Source organism: Lycorma delicatula, chromosome 5 (assembly GCF_047948215.1).
Source record: "Lycorma delicatula isolate Av1 chromosome 5, ASM4794821v1, whole genome shotgun sequence".
Lineage (NCBI taxonomy): Eukaryota > Metazoa > Arthropoda > Insecta > Hemiptera > Fulgoridae > Lycorma > Lycorma delicatula.
In genome coordinates this window covers 56,963,980-56,981,380 of record NC_134459.1, presented here as the reverse complement: position 1 = coordinate 56,981,380, position 17,401 = coordinate 56,963,980, and the positions used below count along the sequence as shown (strand labels likewise).

The following is a 17,401-nucleotide window of genomic DNA, read 5'->3' as shown; positions in this document are numbered from 1 at the left end:
ATGAAGTTTTTTGATTTAATTAGATTTAGTTTAAAATAATGCTTCCGATATAATAATAATCAATATTTATATTTGCTGAGACAATTATCAAATTTAGATTTTTCTGAATTACATGTATCAATAAAATGAACCTTGAAATGTAGAAGAAAGCTGGAAAAAATTGTGATTCTTAATAAGGAATTTAAGAAAGGGAGAATACAAATGTAGAAAAAAAGATTTTTTTATTGTGTGATAAGAGATTAATTTAATAATGCTATTCTTTTCAAAATTAATCCACCAACAAACTAACTGCTGGGTAAAAGAAAATTTCAATAAAGTTTTATTTAATTAACTGATCAAACTATCTTTAAATAACAAAATATTAACTACCAAGACTGCAGACTTCATTTTGCGGAGGATCAACCTCTGAACTAAATGCAGTATCAAAAATTTCAGCAAGAGAAGTTGGACTGCCAACAACACCTTCACCTCCAGCCCCAGCACTAAATTTAGCTGATTCCCAAGGGCGGTGCTGCCGAGAACTGGCAGCAGTTGCAGTGGCACCGCTCACTGGTTCCCCCATTGCTCCAGTTTCTAAAAAATAAAATACAATTAAAGTAATTTAAACATAAAAAGTAATAGTTTTTTTTTGCAACATTCTCAAAAATTATCATAGACTAACTATGTTACAATCAAAACATTAACTGTATCCTTTTTACAGGCTAGTTTCATGTCAAAAGTAATTCCTCAGGAGTCAACTGAATATTATATAAATTAATTATTATTATATATGTATTAATTATATATATATATATATATATATTTATATATTAATGTATAACGTGTGTTAATGCATATTATTAATAAATACATACACAGATAAACATATACAAGATTATAAGTATTTTTTATGAGGGTCATTCAAATATGAACTAGAATTTTGGCGTACAGATTGAAGAAGTGTAATGAATGTGATGGGACGCTGCAGATACTTAGTTGGATGCATGTGAAGGGGGACAGACAACCAACCAACCAACCACACCCGTAGGTCATGTTCTCATGTCAAAAGCAGAATGTTAGAGCAGGAGGTATCATCATCCGTTGCATAACAAATTATAATCCAATTTCTTGCCAATGAAGTCAAACTTTAAATCCTCTGAAATTTTGACTCTACTCCAGACATAGTTTGGAGTTGCTGCACTGTCAAAAACTCAAGGGCTAGATTGGGCCAAAACAATTTGAAGTGGCCTGAGGCAATGGAGAATGAAATTCACAAACGTCATTTGTGGACCAGCATCAATGATGAAAACATTCAGGCTGTTCGTGACCTTGTGGGAGGTGATCACCGCATAACCATCACTGAAATTGCCTCAGAGGTGGGCCTAAGTATTGAGAGTGTGCGTAAAATATTGTTAGACAGTCTTGGATATAGCAGTGTCAGTGCAGTGGGTTCCACATCTTCTCACTAAGACACTGACAAATGTCCAGAAAGACATCTGTCAATGGCTTCTGAGTTTCTTTGAGAAAGGAATGATAATTCTGGACCATATTGCAACCTGCAACAAAAGATGGGTCCACCATTACACCCCAGAAAACAAGAGAACAAGTATGGAGTGGTGGAATAGTGGGGATGGGGCACTGATCAAGGCTGGAAAAGTTCTGGCAACTGTGTTTTGGGACTATTAAGGTATGCTGCTAATTGATTTTCTGCATGAATGAAGAACAATAAGTGCGGCATAATACTGCCAGTTATTGGATGTCTGGGCTTCTTATCAAAACAAACGATGCCATTAACTGATTCACAATGTCTTCCTTCTCTATGACAACGCACACCGCATGTTGAATACCTCTTGAACACCTATTGTACAGTCCAGACTTGTCACCATGTGATTTTCACATTTGGTTTACTGAAAGAAGCGTTAGGAGAGAAAAGATTCGAAGACAATGCCTCAGTTGAGCATTATGTCGCTCAATTGGCTATGGGGCAGCCACCAATTTTTTTAATGTATTCCCGCTGATTGAAATTATCTACAAAAATAAGGTAATTTAGTTATAATTTATGTAATAAATAAAGCTATCTACACAAACTGCGGTTTATATTTGAGTGACCCTCATACATGAAAAATCATTATTTAATCAACATAATGAGTGGGCAACATCAACATAAAAATGTCTACAAGAATATTTAATCAGAGGTTACTTTTGTGTGCAGTCAAAGGTGAAACCTGTTTTTCCAAAATCATGTATGGAATATTACTATTAGGATATGGATATATTACACTTATCTCTGGCTATAAGGTAGGTTTTACAATACAAGAAGTTCTCAAGAGATAAGTATTATCATAGTTATAATACTGACTAAGAGATACAGACTATATTTACTTTTTAAAAGAAGGGAGAGATTACAGAATCTTTCAGCAGGTTGATGCACAATCCTAGTGTACTTGTACATTTATCAAACATGTTAATAATTAATTTCTTTAATGCTATTAAATTTATCACTTGATTTTAGTTATATTATTTAACTAAAGAGATTAACATAAGATATTTAATCATATTATCTTTTTTACTACTTCAAAGAAAGATACTTAAACACAATGTATTGAAGATATATTGATTGCTCAAATATGAAATGTTCGAAAAAAATTAATACACTATAACTAACATAAGAGACATGTTTTACTTAAGTAAAGACCATTTTGATAAAAAAACAAAATTGAGTGATACAGAAAAAATTTATTATTTATATATCATTTATTTATTGCATTAAAGTAAACATACACCATATGTCTATTATTCTTCTACACAGTCTGCAATGCAAACAAGGCATTGTTTTAAATGGAGAAAAGGTAAGAATTGCTAGATACAAGGTTTTGACTATGTGATGGATGTTAAAATTTTTCAGTGAAGTCCCTTTAATTTTTGAACTGTTTTTATTGCAGTGTGTAGTCAAGCATTATTATGTAGAAACAAGATCTAATTGGTTAGCTTTCCACACCTTTTATACTGAATAGCAAATCCAGTGTTTTTAATAGTTCCACAATACATTTTGATAACCTAACGAATAAATTCCACGAATAAAGAATTCGATAAGAAATATACCTTTATTATCCCCTCCCCTCAAAAAATCAGTGAGAAGGATACCCACATTTCCATTACAATATTGTAAAGTAGTTTATCCCCTTCATTTTAAAGCACTGTAAAAGTGACTAAGCTACTGCAACACATTTTTCCCCGATTCCATCATCAATATTTTTGGTATTTGCTGGTGCACACTTCCTGTATCACAGTTTTTAATAAAATTTTGTACATAGCTGAAAGGAAGATGTTTGGAAATTCATTTGACAATTGTGAAACTACAAATTGTCAGTTTTTGCTCACTTTTTTAACAAATTGTTTGTAATCATAGTTAAATAACCGCTACATTCAATGTCATGAACGTTCATCCTGCCTTCTCAGACCAAACTACACATTTTCAAACTTTAAAGCCAGACATAACATTTGGTCCATTAACATCTCAAATTTCTTTGTAGATTTCACCAACAGAACTGTCTTCCAACATTAAGATACAAATTACTGCTTGAACCTCATACTTTGCAAAACTATCTATTTAATTAAGCACTAATTTCAATTGCATTATACATCGCAATTACCATGAATATGACTGGACTAGTGTTGCCAACAAATGATTACAGATATAAATAAATGTGATATTAAAGCACTCTCTTTCCAAAGCATAAATCGATAACAAAGTTGATACAGGTCTTACTTAAAAAATACATGCCTCGTCATAACACTCACACACTTATTGATAATACTTGTCATACATAATACTTATCAACTTATTATCATACAGGAACCATTTGGACTAGACTGATCACTTCACTATAATTACTAGATTCTTCTCTAATTACTGATGTTTGGTAATTTGAACAATTTTGCTAATCACTGAAATACATGTAACTGTTTCCAAACTCATCTACAATCTAAAATGCAAAAATCCGTAAACAAAACAAGAGTCATCACAGTAGAAGAGTGTCCACTTACAGAGACTAAAAAAGCCATAGGAGGTCACAAGTGTAACAAAACATGCGCTTGTGTTTTTTTAACATTAAAAGCACTGCTCACCAAGAATTTGTTCCTATATAAAGTTCCCATAGGATTTGCAACTTCTCATATAAAACAAATTTAAAAATAATTTATAATTTAAAAATATTAGTAGTTAATCAGTTCAAGAAAAATATACCTCTTATTTACACTTTCACTTAGTTTCCAAGAGCAAATATGAAAATTAAAAATAAATGCAAACAGCAAGCGGTGAAACTGCACTTGTACTGTGCAATTATGATGCATTACGGAAACCAGTTTACTAAATGTGGCTCTGACTGTTGTAATTTTACTTTATTTCCCACCCAATGTGGACCCTATAAAAATTCTAACAATTTTAATTAATTTAATACATAAATAACTGATAAAAGGCCAATTTAATACTGTCACCTTTTTTGAAATGCAACTACTTTTTCTTTTAAAACACTGGCCTAGCAAGGTCCAAATGCAAGCATCTTTAATACTCTGGTTTCAAATTTGGTGCATGCCTTCCACGTAGTTTGGCTGGATAGCTCTTTTTATACTTTTTTGTATTAGAAAAAGGCAAAGAGAGCAAACTAACAGAATTCCTCCATTAACTGAAAGTACTGGTTGTGTAGCTAATGTCAGCATTCTACAACTTGCAACTGAGTCTTTTTCCAGGAGCCTAAACTTCTGTGTGGCTAACAAACATCATAAAAATGGAAAGTTCTTTTTTGAACAATACTACAACAGGCAGTTCTAATCTGCCAGATCACAAGAACATGCAACTGGCCATCTCGGATTCTGCAGGGCTGGATACAAAAAAGGTATTAACTAATCGAAGGACTCTGGAAACTTAGAATTAAAATAGAAACTAAAATTTAAAAATAAATATATCATAGGAACAATAAATATAAATTCAGTTTTAAAAACCAGTAATCTAATGGAATTAACAAAATTATTAAATAAATTCAGAATTAAAATTCGCATGATCCAGGAAGGAAATAACTTTAATAGTGAAAATTTTTAAATCCTAAAAGGAAAGCCAGCAGGAAAAGATTAAGTGCACAAAGAATCTTAAACACTTTGGAACACCTTTGTTTGTCAATAAACAGTATGAAAATAACATTATAAATTTCCATTCTTCAAATAATAGGAGCTTTCTATTCTTATAATAAATGTAAAAATAAATATTACGACTTAATTTACTGCCACACGTCTATAAACAACGATAACATTACTAATCCTGAAAAAGTGGAATTATACTGGAAAACTTCAGAAAAAGAAATGGAAAAATTAAATTAAAAGCACATTAAAATTCTGCATGGAGATTTTAATGCACAAGTTGGGAGTGAAGAAATAGACCAAGAAACAAAAGGGAAGTACTCTACATCTAAAAAAGCGAATTCAAATCGCCAAAGATTTGTCACAATTTGTAAAAGATTTGGATTATAGTTAATGTTGACAGAATTAATAAAACTTCCAAAAAAAATGCAGAACTTTGAAGAGTCAGAACAAGGAACTAAGATCACGTTGCAATCTCCAAAGAAGATTTTAAAAATAAATTTTAAATGTAAAGTTAGAAAATCAGATTTCAATTGTGACCATTATTTGTCGTAAATTAAACTAAATTCCTATCAAAACTTAAAAATATTAAGAAACCAATAATATTAAAAACAAAATTTCTAAAATCAAAGACAACAGTTGGAATGAAATTAAAAGTAAATTAATTAAATCTACAGAAGAAAACTTTTCCCAAGTCAAAAGAAAGAAGCAAGCTTGGTGGAATAATACTTGCAAAGAAGCTCTTGTTACAAGAGAAAAAATTTGGAAAAATGAAAAAATTCCAACCGAACAGAAGAAAACACTAAAATCTGGATAGAAATTAAAAAGGAAAACACTAAAATCTGGATAGAAATTAAAAAGGAAACCTCTAAAATTTGTTGAAAAACAAAAACAGATTTTAAAAAACAAAGATGGCAAGAAATAGAAGAGAATTTTACTAAAAATGACACTACAGAATTTACCAAGTCTTAAGTTTAAACTTTCCACTTTTAACCTAATCTGCACAAACTTTAAAAACGAAGAAGGAGAATTAATAATGAACAAGAATGAAAATTTAAGATTAGCTGATTATTTCGAAAAATTATTAAATTGCCTGGATCCCAAAGAAACCTTTAATTTTATTAAAAATAATGAAAAAACTAAAAATTAGCACCTTCACATTAAAAAGAAATTAAAGAGACCGTTAAATCTTCAAAGAATAACAAAATTTATGGAGAGAATTGTATAGTAGCAGAAATGCTTTAAAATATGCAAGCCATGAATTAGGCTCCAAATTGGAAACCATTCCAAAAGAAATCTGGCAAAGAGAGAAAATCCAGACAGAATGGAAAATGAGTTAATACATCCACTCCACAAAAAAAGAAAAGGAAAATGAAATCATAGCCAAAAAGGTTATGATTCCATACATCGTGAGTCTTTATATAAAATACTAGAATTTAAAATAAATACAAAAACAATTAACATTATTAAAGAAACACTTACAAATATGAAATCCAAAGTTAAATTTCTTGGAAATCTTTTTAAACCATTTGAAATAAAAACAGGCATCAGACAAGGAGATGGACTTTCTCTGATTCTCTATTAACAGCACTCTAGAAAAAGTAATTAAAGAATGGAAGAAAGAACTCGAAAAACTACATATTGCAGAAAATGTTGAAATGGAATATAAAAACAAAAATTATAAATACAACCTTATAAGCCTTTGCAGACAATATCACAATATTTGCAAAAGACATGGATGAGGCTTGAATTAAAATTCAGAAATTAAATGAATGTGCTAATAAAATAGGCTTACAGATTTCTTTCGAAAAAACAAAATTGTTCTTAACGATAAAAAAATAAATTACAAACGCTAAAAATTTTCAAAAATCAGGAATTAGAGTATCAAATTTTATATACCTTGGAGAAGTAATAATGCCAGACGCTCTAGAAAAGAAACACTAAAAGAGCAAATGCAGAAAATGGCGTTGGCATTCAACTTAACATAAAATTAATAAAATAAAAAATTATTTTTGCATAATGCTAAACTCTGACATTACAAAACAGTTATTCATCCACAGGCATTATATGATCCGAGTGTTTGCAAAATTTTTCAGATAGACCTTTTTAAAATAGAAAAAACATTTCAAGAAACATATACGGACTCAATTACCAGGAAAGATTTATAAACTAAAAAGTGAAATAAATTTATAAAAATACAGAAAAAAGATACCATCTGGAAAAGAAAATAACATTTTTTTGGGCGTTTATACAGAACAAGCGAAAATATACAGACTAACAAAACAAATATTTAACTTTTATAAAAGCAAAACTGTTAAAACTAGCTGGTTTAAAGAATTAGAAAACGATCTTAAAACTTTAAAAATCTCTAAAGAAACCTGATTAAATAGAGATCAATTTAGAAAATTAATAAAAAATCTAAGTTTCCAGAGAAGAATAAGAGGAATATTGAAAAAAATGGACAGAGAAAGAAAAACAATTTCAATTTTATTCTTACTAAAAAGAGTGAAAAACTGCAAAAATATTGGGGGAAAAATGAAGTTTCAAACTATTACACAAACGTGATCCTTAGTGGTCCAGACGAAAAAAAAAATTGATAACAGTTAAACATTAACTAAATTTTTATAAAAATATTTTATAAATAATTTTTAATTTAAATTTTTAATTATACTTAAAACCTCCCCAAAATTCAAAAAGTTTTATAATTTTTACTCCTTTTCTCCCACAATGTTTATTTTTAATAAAAATTTTCAGGCAATAGGAATATATAATATAAAAAACATTTTACAATATCAATTTACAATCTTCAAGCAAATATTTTAAGTCTATAGTACTAGTTTAATGTATGCTGCACTAGAATTACTACATTAATTAATAACAAGGTTTTAAATAACACATGTAAAAAAAAACTTATTTACTATCTAACAAATAAATACAGTACAATTTATACAATGGCAACCGCCCATGTGATAAGCAGCTATAGTGAATGTACATAAAGATGGTATGAAAATGAGTCACTAACCAAAATAACCACTATGAGTTTCTGTTAACTGATTTCTATTCAACCTGGCCTTTTGGCAAATGAAATGACTCGTCATAGTCAATAACATACCTTATCATAAGAAATTACATTTACTCTATTGCATAGTGTTAATAAAGTTAATAAATAATACTGTTTTGTGTTTATGAATAATCAAGGTTTTACGAATTCCTTACTTTAGAACTACAGTTTAGATTTTAAAATGTATGATTAGATTAAAAAATATTTCAATGTTTTAAAAGAATATATCAACATATTTTTCAGTGAATGGAGAAGGCTTGTTAATGGTAACATAAATGAAAGTAAAGAACTAACGCCGAAACTCTGGTGTTAAAGACCAGAAGGTACACTCATTAATGTCTTTAGTCTGGTTTGAGCTAGTTTGACAACTTTGTACATTTTTCATTTCTGAATGTAAGCTTAAGGAACAATGAGCAAATAACAAATACAACAATGAACAAATAACTATAACAATAGATGGCTATGTACAAGCATAATACACATTTGCCACTCATGCTGTTTGTACATACCACGTTAGTACATAACTAGCAATAAACACCAATACCAAACAGCATTTTATTTCAAAACAAAACAATTTTTCCAGTTTAATATTTTATATAAGAGTAAGGGAATTAAGGATCCAGTTTAAAAAAGGTTCTCTGAAATTTGAACTGAAAAGCAATGCCAATATTACTGGTGTACTTTGATCACCTGGGATCAATTATATTTCACTAAGGTTGATAGTCCTGACCAGAACAATTTCAAGGTGATTTTAGATGATCCTGCATTTTTTTGGAACAATTAGATTCTGTTTAAAAATTTCACTGGAAATAAGTCTGATTATAACAAAAATTCTCATAATAATACTAACAAAGTAAATAACATAAGAAAGTTTTCGGGGTGAAGTGCAGTTAATAATTTGATATACTGAAATTTGTAGTAATTATTACATTTTACAAATTCAAATTTGTAGGAATAAAATTAAAATACAATGAAGATCATACTGATTAATTATATTTGATTACTGTTAATAAAAAATGATTAAAACACTGAAGATATCTACAAATAGAAGTTCAAAATTTACTTGTTTATCTATCTTGATTAGTCTCATCTTTAAAATTGAAAACTAAAAAATATTATAAGTTTAGAATCATGGTAATTTAGTGAATTAATATGAAAGTTGTAATGATAATATAGTTATTTCAAGTTTGTTTACATTTTAAAATCATGATAATGGATTAATTAGAATTTCTTACAAAGCTTCTTTCACTGATTATTTAGTGAAAACAAGAAAGCATTCCAAAACTGTTTACTTAAATTTAAAATTAGATGACCATTTCAATTGTTAAACATTATATACTCATATATAAAAATAAAAGCAACTGTTGATCAAAAAGTAAATAGTAACATCTAAAAATCAAAATTTTAGTTTTCTAATGAGTTTGATTATAGTACAGTAAAGTAGACTTTTAACAAAGAACTAATTAGAAGAGGCAATGATACTTTGGGAAACTGTTTTGGCATTTAATTTAGGAAACTGAAGAGTCCCAAGTGCAAAATAGGGGTGGTTTTTTTTAAATTAACGGTTACAAATTTTTTTTGTGAATAACTTAAAAATCTAAAAATCCTGGGTAATCCATATTTTTTTTCTGAAAACTAGATCAAATTCCCAAAAAGCTTTTTGGAGCAACTTTTTACAATAAAAATTCACACTTTGAAATATTACACCTTTGAAAAAATCACATTTTCATGTTCATTTATTCCAAATTACTCTTTAACAAAACTTTCGATCAAAAATGTTTCAATTTGACATTGTAGAATTTTCAATTCTTGACAATTTTATTTTATGTTCCACGCTTTACAGCCAAAACTGATCATGTGATTAGGAACATGAAAATTAAATGGCACTCAACCGTTTTTAAATAATTATGCTTGGCACTATTGTTTCTTAAAAGATAATTACATATACATAATTTTTTATATAAAGTAGTAGCACATTCAGTTTTTTACAATTTGAACCATGTCTTGTCTTTCTACTTTAAAGTTGACTGAGGTTGGAAATTTATTTTTTGGAACTTCAGCTTATAAGTAAAGTTTTTTTTTGTAGGGAAATGGAAGCATTGTATTTAATGTTTTATGTGACTTTTTTATATATACTCTTTACATTTGACAAAAATAAAACTGATGTGAATCAAATTAATAGCAATATCTCATAAGTAGCTGACATGAAATTGGACCAGAAAAGATTATGACTCTGATTAGACATAATAGCACTGTTACCCCTACTCAATTAATGCAAGACAACTGGCTCTTATGTATGACAGTAACTCCATCCTTACGACCTAACAGTTTTTTTTCTTTTTCCTGTTTAGCCTCTGGTAACTACTGTTCAGATAATACTTCAGAGGATGAATGAGGATGATATGTATGAGTGTAAATAAAGTGTAGTTTTGTACATTCTCAGTTTGACCATTTCTGAGATGTGTGGTTAATTGAAACCCAACCACCAAAGAACACCGATATCCACGATCTAGTATTATAAGTCCGCGTAAAAATAACTGGCTTTACTAGGACTTGAACGCTGGAACTCTCGACTTCCAAATCAGCTGATTTGGAAGTCGCGTTCACCACTAGACCTACCTGGTGGGTTGACCTAACAGTTCTGCAATATCTGGGAGCATGCTGGAAATCAAACTGTCTGAAGTCATTTAAAATGTAAACAGTCAAATGCAATTAACTGGTTCTTAAACAACATCGTTGAAGTTAACAGTGTTGAGTAAAGTTCACTGCAAGCCAATTTTTTAATGGCTGGGGATCATAGTGTTTGAAGGCATTTAAAAAATAATAATAATAAATAAATACGTGAAGAACTTAACACATATTTAAGATGTTTTGAACTCTACAACATTAATTTAAAAAAAAATTAAAAATAAGTCTTACCTTCAAGATATTTTGCTAACACATTCAATTATCAGGGAGCATTCAAATATAATATTTTTTTATATCCATATGAGGAAAAATGTATTTGTTAATCAAAGCTGTACAATTCACAACTGTATCCTCCATAAAATCTGGAACAAAGAAAAAAAACAATATTTAATTATAAATCTTTAAATATATATATACAAAATATTATGATGTACAAAAAATATTAAAATAAAATTTTCTTATCTTAAAAATGAGAAAGAACAGTTCTTTGTGTAGGAAATATAAGTATCATAAACCTACAAACATATTTAAACAGAACATAACAAATTATGCATATAAATTTATTTGCTTATTCTTTAACCATTAAATTTAATTTCAAGGTCATATAGTAATAACAAAAACTTACTAACAAAGAACAAAACACTGTTAACATATTACAATTGTACATACATATCAAAGACAAGATCTGAGTATTGAGTACAGAGTGACAAATACATACTCTAAGATAATGCAAATATTAAAACGAACCTAAAGTTGATGAATCAAGGTTGATAATTCTATGGCACAGTAATTTATTATCTTTATTATTTGTAACAAATAATAATAAATACTATATACCAATACAGATCACATAATTCTACAACATGCATAAGATCTAATTAGAAATAAATGGATTTATCACGGCTATAATTTTGCTTTTCTATGAAACTAGTAGGACTCATAGGTAAGGCTAGTATGAAATTAACATTAAAGAAAGCCACAATATAACAAGCATTTTTTAATATTTATTTTATTACAAAGTTCATGTAATATCAAAATAGATTCAAAAGAAAGTCAATAATTCACTTATACTATTATAGATGTATTTCAATAAATAAAAAACATTAATTTATTTAATTTTACAATACATGCAAACATATATTTAAAGATAAATTTGAAATATGAGTATTTTTATTATACATATATGCAAAACAATTTTTGCAGCCAAATTTCAGATTTCTAGGCTCAGTAGTTCAAATACAATTTTTAACGAAGACAAACAAGGATAAGACAAACTTTCCAAGGATAAAGAACGTTTTGTATGACTGTAAAAATACTACAAAACATAATAAGTAATTACAAAAAAAAAAAAACTTATAAAACATGAAAACTATTAAAAATCAGAAAAGGATGGTGTTTGACGACTTCAAAATTCCCTATTTCTTTTTATATTTAAAACTGTTCTAATTAATGAATAAATATACAATTTATTGTTCAATTTACAGAGTTATTGCTTGTTAAAATCAGTGCTAAGAGAGTAGTTATAACGGTATACACATTTTATAGATAATTATTTTTTTCCTTAAGAAACTCTCACTGTTAGAATTACAATTAACATATAAAAATATCAGGGGGTTTTCTTAAAATTAAAAATATTATAGCCTAAATATTTATTACATAAACCACAGCATTCTTATTCCTTAGAAAAAGAAATATTTTTTTTAAAGACTAGTGTCATATTTTCTTGAAATAATAGAAAGATATGTTTGCTTTTGTAAAAATTTAAGGCTTTTGAACTGTAAAAGTGCAACCTTGTACAGAACATTATGGAATGGAACAACAAATATTTAAATTTTTAAATATGTACATTTTTTTACACTAAAACAAGCGTTCTTCAGTTTCTTTTATAGACAGAATTTTTTACTGACAATTGCAGCAGTTGTTGATAGTTAAGAGCACAATTAAAAATGTAACTGAAATGTTTTTGTAAAATATGAAAAAAAGGTAAGCATCATCTTATTTAATGTATCTGTACTTAGGTGGATAAATTATATATATATATTAAAAAAATAAAGCAAAAAAAAATTTTTCTATTTATTTTATTTGACTATAATTGAACAACTTTTATAAAAAGACATGAATGATAGATGATAATAACCTTGAAAAACCCAATAAATTCATTATAACAATCATTAAACAATTAAAATGCTGAAGTTAAGATTTTATATAAGTACATTAATAAACTTTTGTAAATGATTTTAAATTGTTTACAACAAAATAAAGAATATTTGTGTAAATTGATTCCATTCTAATTGAAATGCAATTATTAAGGTGATATATATACACAACTATGCTAGCAACTAAAACTGAAATATATGATCTGTACTGAATTGAACTAGCCTTGAATGAACATATACAGCATCTCTGTAAAAACTGCCACACACAAACACACACACGCGCACATACATGCATGCACATTGACATTCTGAAGTGAAACTTGATAATAAGCAAAATATAAAAACCTTAACACTCAGCAAAAATAATAGGAAATTTCAAAGTTAGTTTTTAAATTACTCTCCTAATCATGCATAACACCACAGAGAACCAAGCAATTGCTTAGATAACAACTATCTGCACTCTGTGTCGGGAAAAACATGTACACCATCTACTTGGTGTCCAATCAGTGACTTCAAATTAAGCCTAAATGAAAGTAAAGGTGATTGGTGATGCACTGGATGTCATGAATTCAAATTCTTACCAGCCACAAGAATGCTGGCTGAACACAAGGTACTTAGACAGCAGTTATGATCAATTGGGTAATGAAATCTATGATAGTATATTATTTTATGAATGCGGTGTTCATTCTTTGAATGCTGTACTAAAGTGGTGTTAGTACCACGTAGCGATCCAGCTTTTGTAACTTAAATATTTATGGAATGCAATATCAAAACTATGATACAACAAATAAATGGAAGTGACAATAAGAATTTTCTATTGAAAAGCTATAATTTGATAAAATAAAACTAGTTGGAGGCTACTGATTGTTATTTTAAAATAAAAACTATTAAATCAATAATGCAGTTGCACTTATATTCTAAAAATGAAAACATCACCAGAATAAGTGTACAAGATCAGAAGAGACCTACTTAAAAACTTTTTATTTTTCAAGATGCAGTTCTGAAAGATATTTTAATGAGACAGAACCATTAAATTGTAAAGGAAAAGTCTATAATTGTAATTATTACATGATATAAAGGAAATATTGGTCCTGATGGAGCAAACAAATTTACACTCCTATTCATTACCCAGTGAAGGGTTGATGAAAAATCCACAAATTATCCCAACTGGACGGTTAATTTTTTATTCTTAAAATTAATGTTGATGTATAGAGAGCTCCAAATTTGATTATGTGCACGTAAATGTGATTTCTTAAATGGTACTATGCTTCATCACTGGAATAAGCATTATCTACCACACTACAAATATTTTTAATCACTACTGAAACCACTTGTAATAATTATTCCACTAAGATTTATCTCCTTTTATAATTTAGAAATAGCACTGATTTTGTAGAATCATCATTTTAAGCATTGTGTTACTCTAAAACACTGGCATGGGAGAAGCTGACATAGATTTTCCAAGAGACTGTAGCAGTCAGTTTACAATGTCAACAAATTTTATTATAAGGTGTTAAACTGCCATTGCACACATTATCTCCTAGGCCATAATTTTCACAAAACTGATCAAGTGAATGTTTCATATTCCATCAGATAATATTCAAAGATAAAAACTTATTCACGGGTTGTGCATCAGAGAACCTTGTAAAAGGCCAAGGAATATACTGGTACACCCCAAAAGGAAAAAAACATTTTCTCTGTGAATGTAGCATATTTTAATGATGTGAATATCATTAAATAAGCATCATAATTATAAACATTTATATATATATGAATATAAAATATAATATACAATAAAAAATATAATACAGTATAAAAACGTTCATATATATATATATATACATATATATATATGTGTGTGTGTGTATACTGTTACCACATATATGCCTAACTTAATATCGGCGGATGGCAACTGTAACAACTCAGATGTCAGCGGGAGTACAGTATACGTACGCGCTTGCACAGCGTCACTCCCGCCACGCAGATCTCCCACCATAGCGGCGCTGCGGCCCCACCACTCGTAGGCTCCAATAAAAGAACATCAATGAGAATTTTCAATTCATCGTCGACCACCACCTGGAGAAGACCAAGAAGAAGATGGAAGACGTTCGCTGGCCGTCTCAACCTGGGGATGCCAACATCCCGCCGAAGGAGCCGCTGGAAGCGGACGCTACCTTCCCGCTTCAATCGCCTAGGCCGGGGACTCAACAGCAAGAGCCGGCCCAGTACGGAATCGCTCGGGAAGAACCACCTCGGCCGCGCTACCTTCCGGCTTCAATCGCCTAGGCCGGGGACTCAACAGCAAGAGCCGGCCCAGTGCGGAATCGCTCGGGAAGAACCACCTCGGCCGCGCCATTGAAACGACCGACACTTCGGAGTCTGGGGGCCACCACTGCCACGCTGTACTGAGGACCCAACTGCCGCTGCGGGGAAGCCCGGTTTGATTTCAATGGACGAGCCGCAACTTTCCGACTACAGCCAAGTCGACTTCCCTGGAGACCAGCTTCCAGACCCAACAGCTATTCTCAGCGCTAACGCAAAAAACCGCCCCTTTCAGGGCCACTACAAGGTTTTAAATTAGAACATGCCATCAAAGTCATTCGGCTGTTACAACCTTATAACAGTCCTTCTCAGGGCTATTATAAGGTTTTAAATTACCACGACCTGTCGAAGCCATTCAGCCACAACAGTCCTTTTCGCGGATACTATAAGGTTATAAGGCGCCACGTGCCCTCGAAGCCATACGGCGACAATATATAAATTTAACAGAGAAGAATTGAAGGTGGGAACAAAGGGATCTGAAAATGATTTATTATCAGTAGCTTGAATTAATAGTGATTTACGTCACATTTGAATTTTCCTATGTCCAGATTTTTTGGTACCAACTCTTAAAATATCAGAATAATAGAATTAAGGATTTTTCTAAGCAACAATTATATCAGTCATTGTACTTATATACTATTTATTATAATATGAAACATAGAACTTTTCACAATAACTTGATATCTGGTAAAATAAAAATTAGAAATATGAGATGTGTTAAAAAAATATATGTGAAATTTTGTGGTAGCCCACCAAATGCCAACTTTTAAAAACAATGCCATTTACACTACCATTATTAGTTTTGTGCTAAAATAGTTTGAGTAAACATGTGAATTTTTCTTGCCATATTTTTACCAAGGTGAAGCTCTTGAAGAACACATGTTTGTGTTAAATTTTGCTTCAAACCTAGTTAAACTTTCAGACTTTTAAAATTCTTTAGCAAGATCTAAGGAAATATGAAATGCTGAGTGATTCAAACATTTTAAAGGAGGCAGAACATAAACGAAGATTCCATCCATCCATTATGACTTGGACATCCATCCATGTCAATAAACAGCTTTGCATAATAACAGTGGTACAGTTCATGCTATGGATTGTGAAGCTTACAGCCTAACAGTTCAAGAGATTGCTGGGGAAGTAGTAATAATCATCACACAAATTTAACAGAAAGAATTAACATACATTGCATCTTTGCTAAATTTGTGCTGCATATGTTGACAAACAATCAGGAAGAGATTCATGCTAACATCAATCAAGACCTTCTGACCATGCTAATACTGATGAATACTTGTTGAAAAACATTATTATAACAAAGAGATGAAGTTTTGGTTTATTGGCTACAATGTTATTATCAAGATGCAATCATCATGACTGGGGAAAGGACTGCCCAGACCAAAATAGAGTTTGCAGGACTAATTCAAAGTAGAAGATGGTGGTGGGTTTTTTCTGACTGAAAAGGCATAGGTTCATTATGAATTCATTCCCTATGATCTGACATTAAAAAAGTAGTTCTACATGGAACTTTTTACAACATTAGAGGGATAGTGTACGAAGAAAGATGGAGACAGACTGTACGAAAACCAGAATTGGACGTTGTACCATGACAATGTACCAGCTAACTCAACACTTCTTATCTATCAATTATCTGGCAAAACACAAGATAATCGTTGTGCCTCACCAACTGTAGTGTCCAGACTTGGCCCCAGCACACTTTTTCTTGTTTCCTGTACTGAAGGTAACTTTGAAAGGATGTTGTTTTCAAATCACAAACAAGAGAGTAAATTATTATATAACAATTGCATGTCATCCCCAAAATCACATTAAAGGAAATGTTTCAAAAATGGAAGAAACACTGGGAGCAGTGTATTGCCGGCAGTGGTGGATACTTTAAAGAAGGCAAGCTTATATTAAATTGTAAATAAAATACAATAATAAGGTTTTTATTACACAAGATTTTTTTTTTTTTTAACATACCTCATGCTGTATAAATGTAAGCTAATGTAACATTTCAAAAAGGCTAGAAAGTTATTTTTATTAAAGCAACTGTAAAATTAATACATTA

General features: G+C 30.1%; 1 protein-coding gene across 1 annotated transcript in view; it reads right to left on the bottom strand.

The window, feature by feature from the left end:
• LOC142324975 (uncharacterized) overlaps positions 1-17,401 on the bottom strand; it is an 82,504-nt gene that overhangs the window by 54,855 nt on the left and 10,248 nt on the right. The window contains exons 2-3 of the mRNA XM_075366172.1: positions 11,093-11,223; positions 370-573 (exon numbers count right to left, since the gene is read on the bottom strand). Coding sequence (XP_075222287.1) covers positions 370-562 — 193 coding nt within the window. The 5' untranslated portion in view covers positions 563-573; positions 11,093-11,223. The remainder of the gene's footprint in view (positions 1-369; positions 574-11,092; positions 11,224-17,401) is intronic.